Source organism: Perognathus longimembris, chromosome 6, assembly GCF_023159225.1.
Source record: "Perognathus longimembris pacificus isolate PPM17 chromosome 6, ASM2315922v1, whole genome shotgun sequence".
In the NCBI taxonomy this organism is placed as follows: Eukaryota; Metazoa; Chordata; class Mammalia; order Rodentia; family Heteromyidae; genus Perognathus; species Perognathus longimembris.
Genome location: NC_063166.1, coordinates 60,744,491 through 60,770,973, shown reverse-complemented (window position 1 = coordinate 60,770,973; position 26,483 = coordinate 60,744,491). Strand labels below are relative to the sequence as shown.

General features: G+C 40.2%; 1 protein-coding gene across 3 annotated transcripts in view; it reads left to right on the top strand.

Annotated features, from left to right (window-relative positions):
* Window positions 1-26,483, top strand: part of Plcb1 (phospholipase C beta 1) — a 616,577-nt gene that overhangs the window by 504,037 nt on the left and 86,057 nt on the right. For all 3 annotated transcript variants that reach the window (XM_048348812.1, XM_048348814.1, XM_048348813.1), the window contains 5 exons: window positions 374-483; window positions 6,943-7,075; window positions 9,407-9,460; window positions 11,750-11,969; window positions 13,115-13,295. In XM_048348812.1, the coding sequence (XP_048204769.1) occupies window positions 374-483; window positions 6,943-7,075; window positions 9,407-9,460; window positions 11,750-11,969; window positions 13,115-13,295 (698 nt within the window). The remainder of the gene's footprint in view (window positions 1-373; window positions 484-6,942; window positions 7,076-9,406; window positions 9,461-11,749; window positions 11,970-13,114; window positions 13,296-26,483) is intronic.

The following is a 26,483-nucleotide window of genomic DNA, read 5'->3' as shown; positions in this document are numbered from 1 at the left end:
CAAAAAAATAACTAAAGAATCTGGAGTTCTGAGGCATTTTGACTTTTCCAGTTTGTCTCAAGTAGCTGAATGCCTTTTATTTTCTCTTCTTGAGATTTGAACAAAGTTTGTCCCTTGTATACTTCCAAAATGATACTTCAGATTAGTCGGTACTGGATGGATGGATGGATGGATGGATGGATGGATGGACGGACGGATATATGGATACTCAGTGGATGAGTGGATAGATAGATAATACATGGATCGATGAGAGATGAATGGATGAATGAATGGCAAAGGGATGAATAGATGGATAAATGCATGTACAGTTGGTTAGATGGATGATGATGATCACTTGTCCCAGAACCTCTGACTTAACATGTCTCTTCCTTAGATGTGATTGAAGCCCTGTCAAACCCAATTCGATATGTGAACCTTATGGAGCAGAGAGCGAAACAACTGGCTGCCTTGACACTGGAAGATGAGGAAGAAGTGAAGAAGGAGGTGAGGGGCTTTGTGCCTGGCATTAATGTGATTTCCAAACCTGGTTTTGCCTTAGTAGCTTCACTTCTTAGAAGAAGGAGATGTACACTTGGAAAAGACTCCTATGGAGTGTCACAGAACAACCAGAACATTGATCAAGTCTTTCCTGTTTCCTCTACCGGCAGCGTTTTATCTTGTGATCACATTAACCACTGATTTTATGCTGACCAGAAGTAACTAAGGCATTTTTTCATGAGGTTTTATCATTATTATAAACATACTATGACATACAGAGGTGTTATAGGTATATAAGTCAGATAAAGAGTCCATTTCTATTTGAACAGTCACCCCTTGCTCCCTCTCCCAGTTTTTTTCCCTCACCCACAGGTTGTATAGTTCATTTTTGACATACAGTCTCATGAGTACTGCTACATTTGCTCACCCTTTGTCCCACCATTTCAATCCTTATCCTCCCTGAAACAGATAAATGAACAATCAAAACCAAAGGGGGAAAAAAACAGCAGCAAAGAAAAAGCCTCTTCTTTCCATTTCCTTGGAATCGTTTTGATAAATATTATTTTATATGATCAGATGCACATCTGTATTGCATCTCTGTGTTCCTCTCCTAAGTTGATCTCAATGCCTGTAAATGAATTAAGTCATTTTTAAAAGATGGTTAAGCTGGGCTTCTAGCTTCTCAGAAAGCTGACTCATGAGGTCCACAATTGGAGGTCAGCCTGGGCAGAAAAGTCTGTGAGACTCTTGTCTCTTATATCCAACTAATTAATCACCATGAAGTTGGAAGTGGAATCATGGCTCAAGTGGGTAGAGCACTAGTCTTGAACAAAAACAAAGCTCAGGGATAGCACCTAGGCTCTGAGTTTCAAGTTTCAGTATCAGAGCCTATGTCAGTCACTAGATTGAGAATTATAGATATATAATGATGACGAAAGCCAAAGGGTCTCATTTACAAATGCCTCTTGTTTGTTATGCCCTTCAAAGCAGTGGCAAGCATCGCGATTTGTTATGCCCTTCAAAGCAGTGGCAAGCATCGCGATACCTTACTCACATTTAAATCATTCACCAGGATACAATTTTCAGAAGTGGTTCTGAATTTCTCTGAAATCAGAAGAGTATACATTATCAACTGTCTCTCTAGAGTAAACAATTTAGGTACACCTGGGGCTCCTTTTTGGAAAAACTCTTTCTTGAGGGTAGGGCTGGATCTAACAAAGCCTGAGCCATCACTCTCCCTGGTTCTGGGTGGGCTGGATCTTGGTATTGTGAAATTATCATTTTCTCCTACAATCCTCCAGATAAACTGGTGATCTTACCTTTATCTTCCTGCTATGCAAATGAAGCTATGGCCCTCCTAAGCATCTCCATGAAAGAGACTCTATGATTTAGGTTATAATCCTGTGCCTCTAAGAGCTTATCACACACACAGTGTTTGCAAGAAACTTTACTTACTATGTTATTATATTCAACAGAATTCTCTACTGCTTAATCATAAGATCCACATTTTCAGTGCTCGTATGACAATCTTTTTTCCCTTTCCTTTTTGTTATTATCTTCAAATAGTCGTTCAAAAGGACTTCAATTTAACATGTCTTTCTATGTACCTCTTGATCACAGTTGACTCTTCCAGCATTCTTTCTTTCCCTACACAGGAAATTTTTAATCTGCATATCCTATGGCTTATCCTCTTTCTTTTTATTTTTCTTTTCTTTCTTTCTTTTTTTTTTCAAGTCCTGGGGTTTGAACTCAGGGCCTGGGCACTGTCCTTGAGCTTCTTTTGCTCAAAGATAGCACCCTATCACTTGAGTCACAACACCACTTCCAGCCTTTTCTGTTTATGTGGTACTGAGGAATTGAATCCAGGGCTTCTTGCCTGTTAGGCAAGCACTCTACCACTAAGCCACATTCCCAGCCCCCTTATCCTCTTTTTTTTTTTTTTAATAAAAAATGAGCTTTCAGTTATCACTTTACTGAATCATACACATTATATGTTCAAGAAACTTCTGTTTCTTTGCAGATGAGGAAATGTATGGATTAATTTTAGGGGTCTTACTCTATCTTTGTTGTTTATTTTTCAGTACTGGAGTTTGAATTTAGGTTTTTGCACTTGTTAGGCAGGGACACTACAGCTTGAGCCATGCTTCCAACTCTTTCTGGGGTGATTATTTTTAACATGAATTCTTGCATTTTCCCCAGATGGGTCTGGTCAACAATTATGTTATTTCATATTCCTGCCAGAGTTAGAATCCTCCCAGTCTCAGTTTCCCAAGTAGCTAGGATTACAGATAAAAGTCTCTACAACTGGCTTAACTAATTTTTCAAAGTCAATTTTGCCATGATGGTTAAAAATGTGTTTTATTCACAAATTGACATGTTGAAATGAAACCTTTTTGTACAACTACTTAGTGGTAATAAAACAGAGGGAAAAGATAACTATTTTTCTAAACACATAAAAAAAATTAAGCCAGAAAATTGCAATAATTCAAACTGGCCACAAGAGGGCAGGGCCATACTTCTGCTGACTCCTTTTTTTTTTTTATTTATTTTTTTTTTATTTCCAAGTAAAAGATGAATTTATTGGGGAAATAAAAAGTATACTGACCGGCCAGGGTCATGGCCCAGACTCGGGAGCTAGAACCACAACCATAAAAAGCAGGCTGGCTGGCCAGGGCCGCAGCCCGCAGCTGGGACCGCGCGCCCGGGCCACGCTCAGGGTCGGGTTATAAAGGCAAACTTCTGCTGCCTTCTTAACTACTCATAAAGCAAAATCTAGTAGGTGCAAGGAAAGACTCCCTCTCTTCTGAACCTGCTTCCCTTGAAATTTATTTAACTGGATTCTACAGGGATTTCGAGTCTATTTATAAAACAAATTTCCAGTTCTTTTGTTTTGACCATATTTTATAGTAAACTCCGAAAGGATGTGCTTTTTATTGAAAGTCATCAAAGCAGATAGTTGAGGAAAACCTAGGCATAAGTAGTGACTTTTGATCATTCTTTTGAGTGGTACAAGGTACTTGTTTTTTGGATCATGTATCTATTCATTTTGCAATCATGTCAAAAGATGAAGTCCAATATTAAGAAACAAAAATCCTCTTCAGTTTTCAACTCATATTTAATCATGTTATTCACTTAACTTGTCCTGGATGAGTGCCTTTTCCTACCTTATCAACAATCCCATTCATTTGTCTTTGTGTCTCAGCTACAAGTTACTCTGGGGGCTCATGACACTGCCATTTTGAGAATACAGAGCAAAAACTGCCCTTGATATTTAGACATAAGAACATAACACATGCCCAAATGCAATTTCTGCTGTGCCTTGAGTCCCTTGAAAATATTTATATTCATTTGTCCATTGGAGGGCATTTGAGCTGTTATCACAACTTGGCTATGGTGAATACTGCAGCAAAGAACTTGAATGTGCATATGGCTTTACCACATCCTGACTTGGATCTTTTGGATAAACGCTCTAGAATGCTACTCTGCTTTTCTTTTCTTTTCTTTTCTTTTTTTGGCCAGTCCTGGGCCTTGGACTCAGGGCCTGAGCACTACCTATCCCTGGCTTCTTCCCGCTCAAGGCTAGCACTCTGCCACCTGAGCCACAGCGCCCCTTCTGGCCGTTTTCCATATATGTGGTGCTGGGGAATCCACCACTAGGCCATATTCCCAGCCCTGCTACTTTGCTTTTCAATGAAGTCTTTCGAAAAGTCATTCAGTAACACCTCCAGTGGTTTGGCTTTGCACTAGTGTGAGAATAAAACCCATCTGAGCTGGGTGTCACTGGTTTGTGCCTATAATCCTAGCAAGTGGAGGCTGAAATCCAAGGATCATGGTTCAAAGCCAGCCTGGGCAGGAAAGTTCTTAAGACTCTTATCTCCAATAAACTACTCAAAAAAAACCAGAAGTGGCTCTGTGGCTTAAATGGTAGTGTGCCAGGCTTGAGCAAAATAATCTCAAAAACAGATCCTAGAACCAGAGTTCAAGCCCATGGACTTGAAAAAACAACAACAATAAAAACACTCATCCGGCAGCCTGTGGTGATACTGCTACTTCTCTCATCAATTTCCATTAGGTAAGCCTTGTCAGTTCATGTTTGCAAGTGCTTCCTTGAGCAGAAATACCTGATAGATTGTCATCATAGATTCTCACTGCACTCACATGGAACATTTGTCTCCTGACAAATGGCAAGAGGCCCTAGCAAGAGTTAGACTATACAACCAACCCTAAATTCCTTCCCCACCTTTTTTTCAATGTGTGTGCAGCCAGAAGGGCAGGTAGGGAATGGAAAGCTGTGAGTTAGCTGGCCCTCAGCTCGCAGCACTGTGGGCACCCACCCTCCCTCAGCATTTCCCAGGATTCATTTCTCACTGGGGAACAGTTTCAGGATTCTGGGAAAAGTGCTCCTCTAAGCAGAAGGAACAGAGGGGCAACTTCTAGCCCTAATGTCTCAAGATGTGCTTTATCTGGTGTTTGAGGAATAGACATTGGAAGAGTTCAGAGGGGGGAAAATGTAATTTTCTGCCTGTTTTCCAAACCTGGGCAGAAATAGTCCCGAGCTAAGCATCAACTACCTCATTTAAAGGAGATGCTCCTACTCTGTATGTGGCCTCGGGTTACTCTGTTGCATTAAATCTTGCCCAATTCACATGTCTCCATCATTTCCCTTAACTGCCTGTTAGTGGACAATGGACTAGTGGGCCAGTCCTGCAATGCCTGCAGCCCAGGCTGCCTTAAGTTTCTCCACACAGGACCTCAAACTTCAGGACTTCTCCAAAATGTACCTGAAAGTTCAGCACCAGTCCTTGCTGATCATCCTCTACTGTAACCAAAGTACATAGTCCCATGTTTCCACGCAATGTATCTCCTTAAAAAAATAAATAAATCTTTGAAGCCTAGTGCCAGTAGCAGGAAAGTCCTCAAGAATCTCTTATCACCAACAAACTACCAAACAACAACAACAAAAGTAGGAAATGGAGTTGTGGCTCCAGTTGCACAGAGCACTCGACTTGAGCAAAAACACTCAGGGACACCACCCACCTACTGAGTTCAAGCCCCTGGATTAGCATACACACACACACACACACACACACACACACACACACACACACGCACACTAACAGGAATAAAAAAGGATGGAAGAAAGGCATGGAGGAAAGAAGGGAGGAAGCAAAGAGTGAAGGGAAGGTGAGATGGAGAAAGGAAAAGAGGAGAGAAAGAGAGAGGAAGAAAATGTGAAAGTTAGAAAGCCACTTTCTTTAATTTCATCTTCCCTTTTACAAAATACACCAATTTTCTATCTGTAATGACATACCAAAATGGGCTCCAAATGGTCTCTGGAAAAAGTATCTCTTTCCTGGTATCTTTCATGAATGCAGAACATTGGGATACACTTGTAGGAAAACATGCTACAGGCTTGAAAGGCAATTCTTATAAAGAGCTACAGAGCATTTGAATATCACAAAGCATCATTGAAACAATATATAATTACTGAGGCCATTATTTCATAAGGACCACATTCATTCAACAAATGTTTAGCAAACATTCACTTAGATAGGGAATATGGAGTGAAGTAAGTGCAGTGGAAGGAGTGAAGAATTCCCGAGTTGATGCATTATTATACATTGATAATGTGTTGTGTTTTGGACTTATCTATAAATCTTTATAACAATTAACTTACTTAGTACTCTAAGCATCCTGACAAGACAGTACCAAGACTGACAGTACACACCTATTCTCAGCTACAAAGAAGAAATAGAGCACGGTGACTTACTCAACATTACACTGATATTGACTATCAGAGTCAGAATTTGAACCGAGGCAACTCTAGCACCAAAATCTGCATTTTCACCCACCACATCAATTAGTTATTCCTATAAACCAAACAGTCCCCAAATTTAGATTGTAACATGAGCTAATCCTCTCCCCCATACCCCCCAAGATCTTCTTTCAGCTGAGCAGTTCTTGCTGATTTGTATCAGGCTCAGACTATCTTGGCTGGCTCCCCCACATCTAAGGGGACAGCTGGGAATGACTGGCCTAAGATATCCTGGTCGGCGGGGTTAGGGGGCGGGGTGTCAGCTCACACCCTCAAAGTCCCTCATCCTCATTGCTCTAAAGAGGCACTAAGAGTAGAAAAAGAAATCACAAATGCTTATGTGGTCCTCTGCTTGAACAGTTTGCTACTTTCTCACTAAAGCAAGTCATGTAGTCAGGCCCAGAGACACTGTGGGAGGGCACCTCTGAAGGTCTTGGACATGTTGGAGTTAAAAATCAAAACCTTTAATAAAATTCACCTTTGACCCTGTGATTCTCAACATGATGCTGCATTGGTCTTGCCTTCTAGAGTTTTTCAAATGTTCTGCTTCAGGCTCCAGTGAGTCGTAAAAATGCCTTGTTCATTTCAGAAGGCAACTGGAGATCAGTAAGAAATGAGGGAAATGAAAAGGTTTTTATTTACCATTGTAGGCTGATCCTGGTGAAACACCATCAGAGGCCCCAAGTGAAACCAGGACAACACCAGCAGAAAATGGGGTGAACCACACCACATCCTTGACACCCAAGCCACCCTCCCAGGCTCTGCACAGCCAACCAGCTCCAGGTAGACAGTGGGGAAAGAACCACAGGCCTAGCACGGGAGTCTCCAGTTGCTTGTGTGCCTGACTCCGAAGGCGGGCAGTGTGACTATTAAACAACGCCTCAAAAGCAGAAAGCAGTGTAGACATGCATGATGATGAGTGAATGAATGGATGGATAGATGGATGGATGGATGGATGGATGGATGAATGCCAAGAGGAATCCTGAGGGCTCATCCCTCTCTATTGGAAACTTAAAATCAGTTCAGTTTTCCTGTATTGTTATTTAGTGGTGAATTATGATTCCTCTGCTGACAAGGGCTGTGGAGAGTTCTTCCACCAACTTATAAACCAATGCAGTTCAGAAGCATGCTCTTTGTCCTACTTCTCCAAGTCTCTGTCTATCAACAGCTCCTCTCCTTCTTACTCCAACCTACTCATTAGTTGCCTTGAGTGTCTCTATGCTTGGGCACTCTGCTGAGCTCTTGACGTGGGTGAGTTTGTTTTCCCCTTCTTCCAGTCCTCCACAGGTTAGATTCTGTTATTTTCCTCATTACTTCCTAAGGGGCCACATAGTAAGGGAGGTCAGGGGGAGGGGGGTGAAGCCAGGTGACTCAGCTGCTTGTAATACCAAAACTTTGGATTTGTGCTTGTGCACTCCAGCCAAAGGCCTACAATTTCTCAGACACATCTGTTGCTTGCTCTGAGCAATTTGATAGTCTTGTACTCATGTGTGTCATTATGTCCTGTGTGCTCCCTGTCTCTTGGTGTGTGTCCCAGGCTTCTAGATGAGCTTCAGATTATACTGCTTCTATAAATCACACACAGAGTTCAATAATGGTTTGTGCTTGATATCTATCATTGAATTGGCTGATAAACAATACAGAATTTCCTCCAGAAAAGATGTGACTTCTTGGTCCCTTCCTTTTTGTTTTTGTTTTTTTAGCATCAAAGATGGGAAGATATTTCTCACATAGAGATAATATTTTAACAAGAACACCAACTGATACTCTACTTTTGAGAAGGTTGTTGAAATCAACTACTGTAAGATGACTAACCAGAAACAAGATGTTTGCACTTGACGTATAATAGTCTTTAGACACAGACTAGTATCCATCAAGTGTAAACTTCCTGTGTACTTCTGAGATATAAGTAAGTCACTTAAACACATTGAGAAACGCAGTCATGTGATTCCAGAAGTGAAAGAGAATTTAACATTTTAGTACTGATTTTTAACTTGAGAATAATTTGCCTCACAAAACACAAAAGTTCTTCCCTTACAGAACCAAAGCTCTGCCCTCCTCCTAAAGTTCACATCTCCCAAGATCTTGGTGTCTCCTTCAAACCAGCGAGTTAACCCTGGCATGATGCTCCGAGCTGAACCGCAAGCTTGTGTGATCCTCACCTGCTTCTACTAACAGATGTTCTACTGTTCCACATCCCCTGGGGACCCCACAGTGAACTCACTGGTCATGGATTGGTAGTTTCCTTTTATGTATGATGGTCCCTCCGATTTTCCTGGTTTTTGTAGCTTTGATACTTTCAGGATTTCTGACCAGTTGTTCTTCAGAATGTCCTTTCATTGGGATGGCCTTGATGTCTGCTCACAATTAGGCTGAGGTTGTGGTTGTGTGAGGCTGAGCCCCTTTAAAGGCATTCAGTCGGAGATGTGTGATGTCATCCCCCACCACCACTGTGGTTGGTCCCATCACTTGGTGATTTCCCTACCAACATATATATATATATATATATATATATATATATATATATACATACACACACCTTGGGAGAGATTATTGGGGACTGAATCAACCTCCTCTTTAGCTTCTCAAATCTTCTCTTTATCCTTTTTGCTCACTGATTTTTGGCCTCCACTAGTGATTCTTGCTGCAAAACAATCTTACTGCCTGGTGGTCAGCATTTTTTTGAACATGTTTGTTATTCCCAGTGTTGTCAAAAGGTGGCAGCAGCACTTTCTAAGGTGACTATAGTTTGCATTCAAGTAGACATTACTCTCTCCCATGTGATACGGGCATGTAATTTCACATTTAATAAGGATTGTCTTAAAGTTACAAATGAAGACTGTTAATGATCATTGTGTTATGGATCTATTTCCACAATTTGTCATTATGTCACTACCAGTGTGTTTGTGTGTGAATGTGTATGTATGTATATGAATGTGTGTATGGTTGTGTGTGAATATGTGTGTGTGTGTGTGTGTGTGTATACTTGAGGGGTGGTAGCTGGAACTCAGGACCTTATGTATGAGCTACCCTAAGACCCAAGCATTTCTTACCACAGGAGGAATAGTATTTAAAAAGTTGAAGAAAGCTATTCATTTTGTCTTTTTGTTGCAGGTTCTGTAAAGGCACCTGCCAAAACAGAAGATCTTATTCAGAGTGTCCTAACAGGTAAATATTCCCTCTCCCTAGACTCCCTCCAGTGCCCTCTGGAGTTTGACAAGTGAAGAACTTAAGAAAGAGAGATTTCCCTTATTTCTGAAAAAGGGGTGATATCTTTTTTTTGAAAGCGTATACATACATTAAGCCCTACTTTAGGCCCCAGTATGTGATGGAATCACAGGAAGTTACTATAGGTATTAGTTGGGATTCTACATGTTAAAAATAATAAATTTAGCTGGGCACTTGAGGCTCACTTCTATAATCCTAGTTGCAACCTGGAGGATCTCTGTTCAAAGTCAGCCTTGGCAGAAAAATCTAAGATTCCACCTCCAAAACAACCAGCAAAGAGAAAGGATGGAACTACGGCTTAAGGCATAGTAGAAAACAAACTATGAGCAAGCAATTCAGGATTGTATGACCCTGAGATCAAGTCCCAGTCACTACACACAGAAAAATGTGAATGTACTGACAAAAGGAATGGGAGTAACTATAATGATCGTTGGATGATTTATGAGTAATGTTTGTGCCTGTCATTGTGTAAATGAACATATCTTTATACTTACAATATATTCTAAGGAATGGAGATTTACTACACACTTTTATTTGAAAAAAGTATTTTAGGTAGTTGTTTTAATCATTGGTTGGAACACCTAGAATCCGGTTTCATATATATATATATATACATATATATATATATGTATATATATATATATATATGTACTACAAGCTATTTTATAGAACTAAAATTGGTTCAGTCACCCAAACCTTTAGGAGTATAACTTCTTAATATAATAACTTACTACATTACCACAATGAGTTTATGCCTGGGGAAAACCATTAAATAAATGTACCTAGTTTTTCCTCCGTGATTTCCCCCCCCCCCGATTTGCATATCAAGAGAATCAATACAAGACACAGAAAGAAAGAATATTGGAATTCCTTAAGGATCTTAGTATTTAGGAACTTAAGCTATTCTTCTGATTTCAGTGTTTATCCACTAAGGCATCTTATTTTCGATTCAGCTTTGTCATTATTCGCGGCATACGTTATTTCTAAATCTCTTGACACTTCCAAATATTTATGGTAATGTTTATTTGTGCTCCCAATGGCAGAAAGTTTAGAATAAATAATGAAAGCACATGAACACTGACTTAATCTGGGTACAAGTAAATGAGAATTCACTGGAGTTTAAATCCCCACTCATTACAAGGCACCTCACTGCCAGTGCAGTGATAAACAAGACACTGAGAAATTGGGGGAGCCATCAGATTCATCTTGACTTCAGAAAGGCACATTTCAGAACTGATTAAATATGTTAGCGAAATTCAGAAAGTTTTAAGTGCAGTCTCATAGTCAACATTCTCTCTGCATTGGATAAAGTATCACAGAAGCTGCTGATAACCCTTGGATGTCTTCATGGCATCTAGATTAGAGGTTCCTCCTCCAGGATACTAACTGCCATGTACTGCGTAGATAAATGCACAAGCTATACTGTGAATGCTACCTACCCCTGAGAGATGGCACTGTAGAACCTGCATAATTCTTTGTTAAGCCTCTACAGACACATGGCCCAAAACTATTAAACGCTTTCCATGAATTCTTTTAAGACACCATCCTAACAACCCTATAAAGTAGTACAAGTGTTATAATCCTTAAAGCAGATGTGTTGGGGCTCTGCCCAGATTCCATATACATCTAATGTGTCCTTTTCTCCCAGCTGCGACGAGGGCTGACTTCTAACAACTCATGTCTTTTCCATCTATGCGAAACTTATCATAGCCAATAGGAACACCCACCCAAGAAGACTCCCCACATGGACAATTTCATATATGCAACAAGCTGATCTTCTTTGCCTTAAGGGGAGACAAATTCTTCTTACCATTCATAATTCATACAACAGGGCTCATCTGTGGTCAGGTGGTGATCAGGCTGTCTTTGCTATATTCTCGGGTTTAGTAAATGCTCCTGTCTTAGCTTCTTCCTTCAACTTTCCTACCCTCAGGAGATCACAAGCTTCTGAATGCCCTTTTTGGGCTCGGTTTAAACTGCCAAAACTAAAGATTATTAAAAAATACAAACACTATAGAAGAAATTGAGTCCTCAGGAAGTTAAGTAACACTGTTGTAAAGTTGGTAAGGGATAGAGGAAAACCACAGCACAGATAAATTGGACATCAAAGCTCTACTCCTAAGGCACTTGATAGTGGAGATGAGATAGAGACTACTCTCCAAGCAGGTGTCTGCTGCTCTCCCCACCTGAACTTCCCTGCCCCTTAGCTCTTATGCTCATCTCTTGCAGAAGTGGAAGCACAGACTATTGAAGAGCTAAAACAACAGAAATCATTTGTGAAACTTCAAAAGAAGCACTACAAGGAAATGAAAGACCTGGTGAAGAGACACCACAAGAAAACCACTGACCTGATCAAAGAACACACTACAAAATATAATGAAATTCAGAATGACTACTTGAGGAGAAGGGCTGCTTTGGAAAAGACTGCTAAAAAGGACAGCAAGAAAAAGTGAGTTGTTTATTTTATAATAAAAAGAAGAAAGTCATTTCCACATACTGTCAATGTTTGGGCTGTGTTGTTCCTTATTTGGGGACTTAAACTATCCCTTTTGCTTGTGGGCTGAATGTATTTATTTATTTTTTCTTGTTTTAAAGAGATGGGATCTTGCTATGTCATCTAGGATGCTTCCGAACTCCTGGGACCAAGCAATCATCCTGCCTCAAGCAGCTTATCAAAATATTTATGTACAAGTATAGCATCTCTCTAGACAGAGCTCTACTGTATAGTGTGTGTGTGTGTGTGTGTGTGTGTGTGTGTGTGTGTGTGTGTGTGTGTCCTGGGCCTTTAACTCAGGCCCTGGGCACTGTCTGTTTTTCTCAAGGTTAATATTCTACTATTTGAGCCACCACTCTATATTCAGCTCTTCTGACTGCTAATTGAAATAAGAGTCTCTCAGGGAGGGGCTGGAAATGTGGCTTAGTGATAGAGCGCTTGCCTAGCATACATGAAGCCCAGGGTTCAGTTCCTCAGTACCACATAAACAGAAAAAAGGCAGAAGTGCCACGATGGCTCAAGTGGTAGAGTGGTAGCCTTGAGCAAAAAGAAGCCAGCGACAGTGCTCAGGCCCTGATTCCAAGTCCCAAGACTGGCAAAAAAAAAAAAAAAAAAAAAAAAAAAAAAAAAAAAACCCAAAAAAACAAAAAAGTCTCCTGACTGTGTTGGCTTTGAACCACAGTCCTAAAATCTCAGCATCCTGAGTAGCCAAGATTACAGGCACCAGCCTTTCTTGTGACCACCCGCATGTTGTTGGTTTTTTAAATTTTTAGCAATATACAGGAGAGGTTACAGTTATATAAGTCAGGTAATGAGCACATTTCCTCTTGAACAGTATTACCCTCTCCCTTATTCTTCCCCCAGTATTTCCCCTCCCAACTTCCTTCCTTTAAAAGTATAGTTCAGGGGCATGAGGGACAAGGCAACAAACAGTACAAGAAATGTATCCAATGCCCAACGTATGATACTGTAACCTCTCTGTACTTCAGTTTGATAATAAAAATTTGAGAAAAAAAAAAGTATAGTTCATTTCCAACATCGTGCCTAGTGAGTTTTGCTGATGAATTGGTTCACCCTTAAGATCTTTTTTGTCTTTTCAGATCTGAGCCCAGCAGCCCTGACCATGGCTCCTCTGCCATAGAACAAGACCTAGCTGCTCTGGACTCAGAAATGACCCAAAAGTTAATAGACTTGAAAGACAAACAACAACAACAGCTGCTTAATCTTCGGCAAGAACAGTATTATAGTGAAAAATACCAAAAGAGGGAACATATTAAGTTGGTAAGTCCAAGAAACGTGATTTAAGATTGTGTACCTACAACCCTCTGCCCAAGCAAATATCTGGTGCTCATGTGTCTCTCATAGGAAATCATAGCAGATGTAAATAATGCTAATCTATGAGGTACAGAGACTACACTATATGACATTTTATAAATCCTATCATTCTAGCATGCTTATTTTTGCTCCTTTCTCCAGTGAGGTTATAAGTTGTGTTTTCATTTTTCCTCACTTGAATTTAGAGTTATAAAGTTTTAGGATGTCTTTGGAATTTGACAGGAAACAACAAAAAATTATCTTTAATGAAATTAAGAATATATAATAAGCTGGGTACAAGTGGCTCGCACCTATAACCCGAGCTACTCAAGAGTATTATGATTCAAAACCACCCTGGACAGGAAAGTCTGTAAGACTCTTATCTCCAGTTCACCATCAAAAAGCTAGAAGTGGAGCTGTGACACAAGTGGTAGAGCACTATCCTTGAGGAAAAAAAAAATTACAGGGACAGTGCTCAGGTCCTGAGTTCCAGCCATAGGAATAGCACATTGAAAGGAAGAAGGAAGGAAGGAAGGAAGGAAGGAAGGAAGGAAGGAAGGAAGGAAGGAAGGAAGGAAGGAAGGAAGGAAGGAAGGGAGGGAGGGAGGGAGGAAGGAGAGAAGGGAAGAAAGAATGAAGGAAGGAAGGAATGAAGGAAGGGAGGGAGGGAGGAAGGAAGGAAGGAAGGAAGGGAGGGAGGGAGGGAGAGAGGGAGGAAGGAAGGAAGGAAGGAAGGAAGGAAGGAAGGAAGGAAGGAAGGAAGGAAGGGAGGAAGGGAGGAAGGAAGGAAGGGAGGAAGGGAGGAAGGGAGGAAGGGAGGAAGGGAGGAAGGGAGGAAGGGGGGAAGGGGGGAAGGAGGGAAGGGAGGAAGGGAGGGAGGGAGGGAGGGAGGGAGGGAGGGAGGGAGGGAGGGAGGGAGGGGAGGGAGGGAGGGAGGAGGGGAGGGAGGGAGGGAGGATGGGAGGGAGGGAGGGAGGGAGGGAGGGAGGGAGGGAGGGGAGGGAAACAAGCTGGATGTTTTTGCCCAAGCCTGTAATTTTACCCACTTGGGAGGCAAAGATGGGGGAGTCATGCTTCAAAACCAGCCTGAGAATAAATGTTCTCAAAACTACATCCCAACCAATGGCTTGACATTTTGGTGCATACCTGTTATCCTGTTTTAAAAGGAAAGGACAAAGTTGGGGCGCACACCTGTCATACTGCTTAGCAAACCCAAAACTGTAGGCTCAATCCCCAGTCCTGTGCTTACCCCCAAGAATAAAATTAAAAACAAAAATGCTGGAAGTTGTATTTTTTCTGTATCATTAGCATTTTTAAGATCAACAATGACAAAATTACAAAACCTTCTGAGTTTTTTTAACAGTATATACATACTTTTATTAAACAATTTTTCCTCTCCCTTCCTTCCAGCCCCTGGCAGCCCCCCTCCATTTTTGGCCTTCATAAATTTGACTCTTGTAGGTACCTCACATAAGGAGAATCATATTGTTGTCTTTCTGTAACTGTCATATTTCACAAAGAATACCATGGTAGATATAAACTACATTTTAGTTTTGCCAGGCATGGGGCTTGAACTTGGGGACTGGGCGCTGTCCCTGAGTTTTTTCACTCAAGGCTAGCACTCTCACTTTGAGACACAGTGCCACTTCCAATTTTTGTGTGGTTAATTGGAGATAAGAGTCTCTCATGGGGACTTTTCTGCTAGGTTGGCTTCGAACTGTGATCCTCAGATCTCCGAATCTTGAGTAGCTAGGATTACAGGCATGAGCTATCAGCACCTAGACAAACTACATATTTTTAACCTACTCATCTATTGGACACATGTCTACTATGAATGTTGCTGTGAACATGATACACAAGTATCTCTAGACCCTGCTTTCAATTCTAGAAGTGGAATTGCTAGTGCAGCGTAGCTATTTTCCAAAAGTTAATACCCTAATCACTATCAAATTATGAGTCAAAAAATTACCTTTCCCTAAACTTTAGGGCCTATAGTCTCAGTGACCAACAGGTAGGCTTGTTAGGTGACTATAGAAATGCACACAATCATCTTTCTGCCTTGTGTACAAGTTTTAGATAACTTTTTCTTGCAGACACCCTGACTTCTAGTAAGTGCTCTCTATCATTGGCCATCGTGCTCCCAGTGGGTAGACTGCTGAATGAGTGAAATATCACTAAGACCTACATCACCTAGCCTATAGAACACCATGAGGATAATGGGAAACTATTTGTCAGTGCTTGTCACATGGTGGGTGTTTTAAGACATAGTAGTTAATATTATTGTTATGCAGAAGCTGAGAGGGAGAGGGAGGCATCTCAGAGTGGGTGGCTGAGACTTCTGTCACGGAAGGGACTGAGGCATGACCCTGGGGGCCTAGCCTCCTCCATACCACTAGGCTGGGGAACTATTACTTCTTTATAAGAGTTTCCAAGGGATTCTTGCTTCCTCGGACACCATAGGAGTAGTAGTTGGCCTCTATCCAACTTCTTGTAGTTAGTTTGTGAATACCATGCATCTTGACATTGATCCAGATGCATTGGAATTCAACTTTGACATCTTGAATTGAAATTCATTTGTACAATGACTTAAAGATAATGAAATAAATGAAACATCTGACAAAAAAAAATGTCATTACCTAAAGGGCCAAAACAGATGGTTGTCATTCCAGAAGCTCCCTGTGATCATTTTTTGTCCTCCCAATGTTTGCTCATGCATTGTGACATTCTCTCTATGACTAATATCTAATACCATATATTGAGTTGATTTAGTAGTAAAATAACCAAGAAAAGAAATGAGTGAGCTTAATGACAATTAAAGTAGTTATACCCATAGGAACTGGGTTCATAGAAGTTATTTATTTGTGTGATCTGCCCATTTATTTGCTAAGAGTCTGTATAAGAAAACCCTGAGGCTGTTTCTGCTCGTAAGATCGGAAATCTGCAATGGCTTAGTTGACACTGTACACTAGGTGACTTAGTGCAGCACTGTGGCTGTAGTGGCCCTCTATGACTTTGCAAATGCATGGATCAGAACTAAGCTATGGAACTTGCTTTTTCTGGCAGAATAATTCTCTCCAGGAATAATAATATTCCAGAGTAGTTTGTTTGAAAGTTACATCTGATCATATTATACTTCTGTTCAAAAACAGACCCCACCTCACTCTGATAAAGAGACCTAAGGACCCTAGAAGATCTGTCTCTCAACCCTCCAAATCTCCTCTCTCTTACCAATTCTTTATAATCTTCTTCAGGTAGAACTACCCTGTTCTTCCAGTATCCAGGCCCATTCTGAACCAAGAGTTTGTATATCAATTCCTCTCCCTTTCTAAATCTTCCCTTTATCTATAGAGGTCAGTCTTTAATCTGAGAACTTAGGTTGCCTTTTTAAGAAGTGTTTTCCTACCTAATCTATTGTAAACTGTACTCAAGTTGTTGAGACACTCTGTGGTTCTTTAGTAGTTGACTTATGTAAATTAATAGGATGAGTTTTATTTAGTTCCAAGATTCTACCCTATCTTTCCCAGCCGCAGCATTCCCCCAAGTTACCTGGCTCCATTTTCACATATATACATTGAATATCAATACATACATTGAGTCTGATGACTGCATTTGCTCACTCTTCCTCTCTCCATTCTGCTTTTTCTTTATAAGCTTCCTTTTTATATACTAACCTGCTATGTCCTTGTTCCTTTATACTTTTATTTTTTAACTCAAATTATATTTATGACATGATAGAAGTAAAGATCATCTGTCCACACATGGCTGCTGATATTACGCAAATTTTACTGTGGCCTGATTCTTAACAGTACCTTTAGACATTTTCCCCTTAGTCTTACACAAATCTATTAGCCACAGGATGTTACATTTCAACTTGAGCTGGCTAAGATGACAAAATTTCCAAATGATTTTGAACACTAAAACTATCTTACTACAAGCAAGAAAGCAGAAGATAGAGGGAAGAAATGCCTAAAGAATCACACATCTTTACACAGTAACTCTGTACTTGCAGTTTAGCCTATATTTGTTCATCCCAGATACAAGAAAGAGGCAGAATATACTTCTACTGTTATACAGTTGGCAAAATAATAGTCCAATATGAGAGCAAAAACTGAAAGGAACTCTGGATTTAGGAACTTTATTTGGAAAGCCTTCTGAGGCATACACAATTTACACTCCATCTCTATAATGGCAACATGCATACCAAGACTTTATATCAATTCCATTTATAACAACCAAGAATTATTCTCCAAGGGAATCTTTAGACTGAACCTGTCAGTTCTATCTTTGGTGAGAGTTCTAAATGTTGAATGAACAGGCCTCCCAGGCTAAATTAGATAAATGAAAGTGTAATTAAAAAGTTAGCAGGCCCTAGCTTTTTTCTTGTTTTAAAGAGTATTTGGGTGATAAGAAAAAAGAATTAAGCAAAAGATATTTTATCTCCCGAAATTGCTTTGGGGAATTAAATGATAAGTTGCTTTGGTTTCAGATGTTGCTATCTGGAGTTCAAGAATTAAAGAGATCATGTCATCCATAAACTCCTTCCTGGGTTTGACTCTGGAATGGAGAGTCCATTTGGTCTGATTTCCCAGTGTAGTAGGAGGACTATAGAGATCTCTGGTCCCACACAATTCTCCTTAAAGTCGTAGCTTCTGTTTTTCCCAAGTCCCTGAGAATTCAATCTGTGTGTAGACTGCAGCAGGAGCCATTTATCCTGGACTGGATTTTGTCATACAATGTTTCCCATCTCACTGCTAAGGATCTCACCACCTCTATCTCCCAGATATAGTTGTGGTTACTGTCAGTGCCTAGAGCAATCTGAGTGCTGTCTAAAATGTTTTGCCCATGAGCATGGGTCATGAGCGATGTCACTATCTGCCTGTCATCTCCCTAAATACTCCTTTTAGTAGAAATGAGAATTCTTGTATGCTCCTCTATTGATGGCTTGATGGATCAATAGCTGGATGGGTGACTTGTCTGGTGGCAAAATCACAGTGCCTGAGGAAATCACTCCTGTGATTTCCTGCCCAGATGTATAGTAAAAGGACATGGCCACTTCAGCTAGAGATATGTAAAAGTAAAATTTGTAGCTCTCCCTCCACACCAGTTTCTTGTGACCATTGAAATATTTGAATGAATACCTCGAGGGTTTTAGGACCCTAGGGAAAGACCCTGGCTCCAAGGCAGAAAACTAAAAAGCAGGGAAATCTGTTCTAAGTTGTTCATCTGGTTTTCACCAATGTCTTCTGTCAAACTTTGTATCCTGTCCATACCACTATGACTATTTTTTTTAATTTTCAAAGTGACTTTGATGATAGACATTCTTAGGGGGTCCATCAGAGGGTTCTAAGCCACTCTCGATATCCAGCCTTCACATCTTATTCAAAAGTAAACATCTACAGTCAAATCAGAGGGATTTTGTGATGATTCTGTTTGTCCATCTCAGCATCACTTGGCCCCATTTTTTTGTTGTTGTTCATGTTTACTTTGTTTTAATTTTATAGTGCTTGGATGAAACCCAAGGCCACACACATGCTAAGCATGAAGTGCACCCCTGAGCTATCACCCCCAAACCATCCATTTCTCCCTTCTTTCTTCTTGACCTCTGATTGCTCATATTCCTTTTATCCATCTACCTGTCTGTCCTACCAGCAGTCATTCCAGAACCTCAAACCAACATCAGTACCTACAAACCTAACTCCCCCAATCCCAGGCCATTCCTGGATTGAATCCAGGGGATTCAAGTTGTATCTCAGTCATCACTTGCATAGATACTAACCTGCTATGAACAAATGCCCCATCTGCCTATGATAAGGATGCTTAGAGAATGGAGTCCAAAGTTCTCACAACACTGATTCCCCACTGGGTAGTTATGTGATCACTCTTAGGTTCAGAATTCTTGTATTCTCAGTGGAAATAAGGATAATTCTCACCAGGTAGAACTATAAAAAAGGAATAATATAATAATGAATATAAAATATTATTTCAGTGAAAGCCTGCTTTTGTACAATATGGGAATTGAGTAGGACTTCAAATATAAGTGTGTAATATAGTTATAAATATCCTAGTGTATCCAGAGGGTGCTCATTGTGTTCCTTTTGACTGTATCAGCACTGTGTGCTGCTCAGATGTTTAGGAGACAGACTCTTGAATTTCCTTCTTTCCATGGTGACTCAGGTGAAATATACATGCCAAGAGTAATTGCAGTGAATGAGGTGTCTCTATAGTGCAATTTTTCTCCCTCCAGCACTCTGACTTTACCTTACAATCATTTTTTCTTGAGAAATAAATGATTTCGCTTCTTGAAAGTCTTGGTAGTTTTCACAAAACAGGAAATGACAAAGAAAGGTAAAAGATTTTAGTAATGGGATAATTGTCAAAATGTCTTTTTTTTGTAAAATGTATGGTCATTAAGCTAATAGAGTTGATGTTTGTTCTACATAAATATATACATATATACACACACATACACACACGCACAAATACAATTAAAACCTACACATTACTTTCAATTTGTTCTTTACAATTAGAATAATGAAACAAGCAATTTTTGTTGCTCATGCTTTTCAAAGTTTTGTTTTTTTTCCAATGACAATCTTATTATTTGATTTTGTAACTATAATGTAATTTTTTCATTCAGTTTCCAGATAATAGAATATTCTGAGTTTTCAATGGTCAATGTGAGTAAAATAATAATGTGGAAGTTATGGTTGAAGAATCGACACTATGGGGTTTATCTTTATTTAAAATTTCTCCAGAGAAAATGGTTCGATGTGACATTTGTCTTCAATTGCATTGACTTACATTTGCGCAAGGATAAGTGAATTTCCGTATGTGTATTCATCATTTATATTCGTTTCTTCTTGTTTGTCCCCTGTTGGATTGTCCCCTGGTTCTTTTGACACAGCAAAGTGATGCTGCAGGTTTTTATTTATTAACTCTAGGATGGCTGGGAATGTGTTAATTTTAAGTATGCTCATGTAAAAATTCACTCACCAAGTTATTGAAGGCCTTCTGTGGTCTGCATAGTAGTGAAGAGATTCAGCGCGGCCCAGACTTGACCTGGAATCAGAGCTCACGCTGGCCAGGCGCTGGCGGCTCATGTTTGTAATTCTAGCTACTCAGGAATCTGAGATCTGAGGATCACAGTTCAAAGCCAGCTCAAGCAAGAAAGTCTGTGAGACTCGTATCTCCAAATAACCACCAGATAACCAGAAGTGATGTTGTGGCTCAAAGTGATAGAGCACCAGCCTGAGGGGGGAAAAAAAGGCTCAGGGATAGCACTCATGTCCAGAGTTCAAGTCCCATGGGTACTACCACCACCACCAACAAAAAAAGACACACTGGCTCTGAATACAAATTGTATAGTGAAAATACCTATTAATAGTATGACTAACTGCAGGGCTAAATTTATACTTCCCCTTATGCGGAGACCCCAAGCTTTTATCCCCTTATATGTGTTCCCTTTCCACTCTCTTCCTTGGCCACCTGACCTGCGGGCAGGCCAAGGTGGAATGGAGGACACGGGTAGCCTCAGTTACATGTGGCTGCGAGAATGCCCTCCCCAGGGCTGGGGATATAGCCTAGTGGCAAGAGTGCCCTCGGATACACGAGGCCCTAGGTTCGATTCCCCAGCACCACATATACAGAAAACGGCCAGAAGCGGCGCTGTGGCTCAAGTGGCAGAGTGCTAAGCCTTGAGCGGGAAGAAGCCAGGGACAGTGCTCAGGCCCTGAGTCCAAGGCCGGCCCAGGACTGGCCAAAAAAAAAAAAAAAAAAAGAGAATGCCCTCCCCCTCCCTATACTCGCCAAGGAAGCAAGGCAAGCATGGACACCTCGGAGTAAGCTTCAAGAGCTTTCTGTTTATTCAAGGGAGGGGACAATCGGACTTATAGCAGTGATGACGAGGGAAGGGGAGGGACTGACCAGAAGCTAGTGACAGGCTGGTGAGCATGTCCATCCAAGAGCAGCGCCCTAGGACCCCGACGGGCTAAAGTCACTTCCCACAGAACTGCCTTCTGGGCTCCTGACCTCGCCATTACAACACACGTGCTTGCAGAGGAGAGGTGGGGCTGCTTTGGCTGTCTCTTCTGGTTTCGGACCTGGAAGGAGGTGGGAGTAGCTAGCAGCCAGCAGTCCCAGGTCTTAAAGGTATAGCCATCCCCTACAACTAACCTTATCAGTTTGCTTAATTGTGTAACTTCCCTTCCTCATGTGCACACTCAAGATTCACCAAACTAAAATGCCAACTGTTTATTTAGTTTGTCAATCTGTGTGTCAATGCTTTGGTCTTGACACCCTGGATGGTTCTCGTTTTGACTGGGCTAAAACTTATATTCATGGTTCAGCTGCCAGTAACTTAGTATCTCTTGCTTCTGGAGGGTCAACGAAGGTGTTTGGCTCACTGTTTCTCTCTGTCCAATAGATACGTGAGCTTGTTCCTGTATAAGTTAGGAAGGAATTCAGTTGAGGCAAAGTGTCTGTGCCAGAAGAACCCTTGGAATTTCTTTCTTATTACATTGTTCAAAGTGAGTGATAAGTCTCCAAGAGTCAAGCATTAGGGAAAATAGAGCCTATTTCTTTGTAAGATAGCTACAAGTTTATTTGTTTGTTTTGTTTTTTGCCTGGGGCTTGGGACTCAGGGCCAGAGCACTGTCCCTGGCTTCTTTCTGCTCAAGGGTAGCTCTCTACCACTTGAGCCACAATGCCACTTCTGGCTTTTTCTATATATGTGGTGCTGAGGAATCGAACCCAGGGATTCTTGTATACGAGGTCAGGACTTTACCACTAGGCCATATTCCCAGCCCTAGCTACAAGTTTAATGCAAAGAGTATAGCTCTAGGGAGTAGCTATAGAGTTAGTGCTATTTTTGCTGAAAAGTCTATGTAGAGCCTTCATAGTTTGGAGGTGAGATTTAATCACCATATCCACAGAAAACCTAACAAAGTGACTAGAGTGGTAATCATCATTACTTATCAAAAGATCTTTTGCACATGATTTAAAATGATGAGACTTGATTTCCATTCTTTTTTACTTAAGTCATGCAAACTAGATTATGTCATCTCTCCCACTGTCCAGATTCCTGAAGTATGAGTTTACACAAAAATGCTTACAAAAACTCCTTCAGACTCTAATACCAGAACTTGGATTATAAAATGTAGCTAGATGCCGACTCTCAGATATACTAAGATAATGATTAGAACTTTTAGTTTAAACCAATAGACTTAATGACTTTGTTTTTTCTGCTTTTGGTGTACAATATATAGTGTTTGAGTATGTATATTTATCTGGTGCTAGTTAGTGATTGATGCCTCAGGAAAGATTAAGGGGGAAAAACATCAGTAAACAGAATGAAACTGAAAGGCAAAACAAAGAGTAGCATTGATCTGTGTCAACTTGAAGAAGGCTATGGAACAGAAATGGTTCTGCAATAAGGAAAATTCCAAACTAGGATCCACAATCTGATTAGTAGAATCACAAGGCTTAGTGCATTGCATGGGCCAGTGAGGGTGGTGGTAAAATGATACCTTTTCTATTAACTGGCTCTTCTGGTGGCTGAGATCTGTGATTGTCCTAATTTAGTTTCAAAAGAAGACAATCTTTCCTTTATTCAGATCACCTTTGCTAATTATTTGCAAACCTCTATTTAACATCATCATTACCACCTTCCTACTTAATTTATCACTTCATTCATTCTAAATTAAGTGGCCCTTGCAGTTCTCAAAATGTATGACTTACTCTGAAAGGTTAGTCATTTGGCTGTATAAATGTAGCCTGATTAAGTAACTTAGTTATTTTTTTATCAGACACCAGTGTGTTCTGTTTATAATCGCATCATTTGTAATTCCACACCAATTCCCCAATAACTCTTAAGAACAGCTCAAATAACATTTATAATTATAAACGGGAGAATCTGTTGATATATTTTAAATTCTTAAAGGTACAAATGTATAGTTTTCCTTGTATGGTTTTGTTTTGGGGAAAGACTGTATTTCTTAGGCTGGCCCCAATCTCCTGAGATCAAGTAAAGTCAAGTCATCTTCTTGCCCAGAATGCCAGGTAATAATTACTACAGGCATGCACTATTGTGCCCAACTAACATGAATTAAGTAAAACTTCTTATAAAACTAAATATTCCATAGCCATAAGTCCCTAATTTTATTATTATTAGAATTTTGTTTTGGGCAGGACTGGGGTTTGAATGGAGAACTTTGTACTTCTAGGCAGATATGATAACACTTGAGCCACACTTCCAGCCTTTTAAGCTCTGGGTAATTTTGAGATAGAATCTCACTCTTTAGCAAAGAGGGCCTTGACTATAATCCTCCTATTTATGCGTTCCACAGTAGGTGGAGTGACAAGCATATATCCCTACTCTATTTCTGTTGCAAGGGGATCTTTTGAACATTCTTGTCTGAGCTGGTCTGGGACCACAGCTTCCTGAGCTCAGCCTTCTCTTTAGTGAGGGTGCTTTGCCCAGCTATTGGTTGAGATGGGATCTTATAAAATTTTGCTCAGGCTTCCCTGAAACCATGCTACCCTTCATCTCTGCCTCTCAAGTAGATAGGATTATAGATATAAGCCATCGGCCTATTTTTAGAGTATTTCAAGCCCATTCATTGAGTTTTTAAAAGATAATTGTATAAAATATGTATATCACTTTATAATTTATTAAAGCAACACAGAGACAATTTAGTTTCTCTACTTTAATGATAAGGAAAAAAGGGCAGAGGGTTGAGCAAACATCCAATGTGTATCACCCTTCTAGGACTTTTACCAAACTTTTTGATGTTTTAAAAATAATTCTAAAATAGTTTGAGTTGATAATTTCATAGAAAATTACTATTCAAGGACATACATGAACTCATTTATATCTCCCAGAAAATTAAAATGGTAGCATCTTCCTTAGTATAATTTAAATGCAACAACAAATTTTAATGCTATGAGTTTACTGGTGAACTTGGTCACATTTTCACTCTCATTTTTTTCTTAACCCAGTAAGGAGAGAAAAATCTCAAGGATCCTTTAAAGATTCAAGTGCAGGGTTGAGGGTGTAACTTGGGAAAAGGACTTGCGTAGAATGCATGTGATCCTGGGTTCAATCCCCAGCACTGAAATTCAAGTGAACAATAGTATGTTCTATTTAGTTATTGCCAAGGATTTTAAAATAAAAACAATAATCATAACTTTTATTTTTATAGCAATAATTTCATAAATCTAAAAGAATGACACATAGAATGACCAAGATGTCTGCCATTTTAGTCTAGGACTTTCTTCTAATGAAAGTAAGGGAGCTTATGGAGAAAAGCAATCACAACCTCTCTGTCTGCTCACTATCTGATCTTCAATCCTCTGGCATGCCATATACGCTCTGTAATGTTCACTGAATAAACCAAGGAATGTTTCTCAATTCCAATGGCCAGGACATGCCCCAGTATAATTAACTACCTTACTATTTTTTTTTTTTTTTTTTGCCAGTCCTGGGCCTTGGACTCAGGGCCTGAGCACTGTCCCTGGCTTCTTCTCGCTCAAGGCTAGCACTCTGCCACCTGAGCCACAGCGCCCCTTCTGGCCGTTTTCCATATATGTGGTGCTGAGGAATCGAACCCAGAGCTTCATGTGTAGGAGGCAAGTGCTCTTGCCACTAGGCCATATTCCCAGCCCAACTACCTTATTTTTTTTTTTTTTTGCCAGTCCTGGGCCTTGGACTCAGGGCCTGAGCACTGTCCCTGGCTTCTTCCCGCTCAAGGCTAGCACTCTGCCACTTGAGCCACAGCGCCGCTTCTGGCCGTTTTCTGTATATGTGGTGCTGGGGAATCGAACCTAGGGCCTCGTGTATCCGAGGCAGGCACTCTTGCCACTAGGCTATATCCCCAGCCCCCCAACTACCTTATTTTTAAATGGCCAGTGCAATAGTGAGTGTGATCTCTGGATCACATATAGTTCAAATGCATGATCAAAGTACTCCTTGTAGAAAGAGAAATATATATGGTGAAAACCAAGAGTGGATGCTTTAGTGTCAAAGGAGATATTTCTTCCTTAAGGGTAGTAGAGGTAGAAAGAAAATACATTGTGCTCAAAGTTTGAGTATTCTGTATTTTTTGTCCTTTTTCCCAAATTATCCCACTCAGAAGAAATGCCAAAATGGACAGATTTCTGCTCCTCATTTTGATCTCCTTTGATTTAGTATCAGGAAATTATTCTCTTCCCAGGAAACCATTTTCTGTCTCTGGAATGACTAAACCAAGTGAAATTTAGCACAGAGTTGAGATTAAGCATGCAACTATATTCCCTCAGGGCTTTGCTTTTGACTCCTTAAAAGGTTTGGAACATTTATCTAGGAGAGTTGTCATGAGTGGTAAACAAATAAGCAAAGTAATTGAGCTGTGTCTATTCCCTTGGGGAAGAAAAAATACAAAGTATACAAAAAAGTTAAAATTAAATCTTGTTTTCAGAATTTTCGGTTTACCATGTACCTCCTGGTTTATTTTCTAGAATGTCCTTTCATCTTTTCTTCTTTGCTACCTTTGCTAGACAGTTCACTTCCATGTCATAAGTGATGTCACTTTGATCAGGCTTTTTAATAAAGCTTGTCTGCCAATATATACACCAAAAGCAAGTGTTCCCAGCTCTTGACTTGGTTGATAAGTGTTTTATCCACTTTGTGGGGGAAAAAAAATCACTCTTCATAGTTTTAATCAAAGCTCATCTTACTTGGAGATAAGCAGAGAAACATCATTTTTAAGGGGGATTTCTTTGTGTGTCAGGATTTTCTTGGTTGTAAGAGACAGAAATCATGCTGGAGTAATTTGAGGAAAAACATATACTAGAAAAATCCACCAGATATAAATGACTGACTGTTTAATCCAGAAGAATGTAAAAGAGAGAGATGGGTCCAGAACCTATTCTGTGGCATTTTCTATAGGTCACAAGTGTTTTCTGTTGCTGTCATTCTCTGCTGCTTTTCTTTGAATACTAGTATTATTTTTCATAGCAGCAGAAAGGCTTTCCCTTGTTGACAAGTATGGACATGAAGATTTATTTCTTTCTCTATTAAACATGTGGGGAAAATCTAGGGGAGATCTTATTAGGATCATATAATTGGCTAATGATACAAGTTTAGAAAAGATACTTATGGCTAAAAGCCAGGCTATGTTT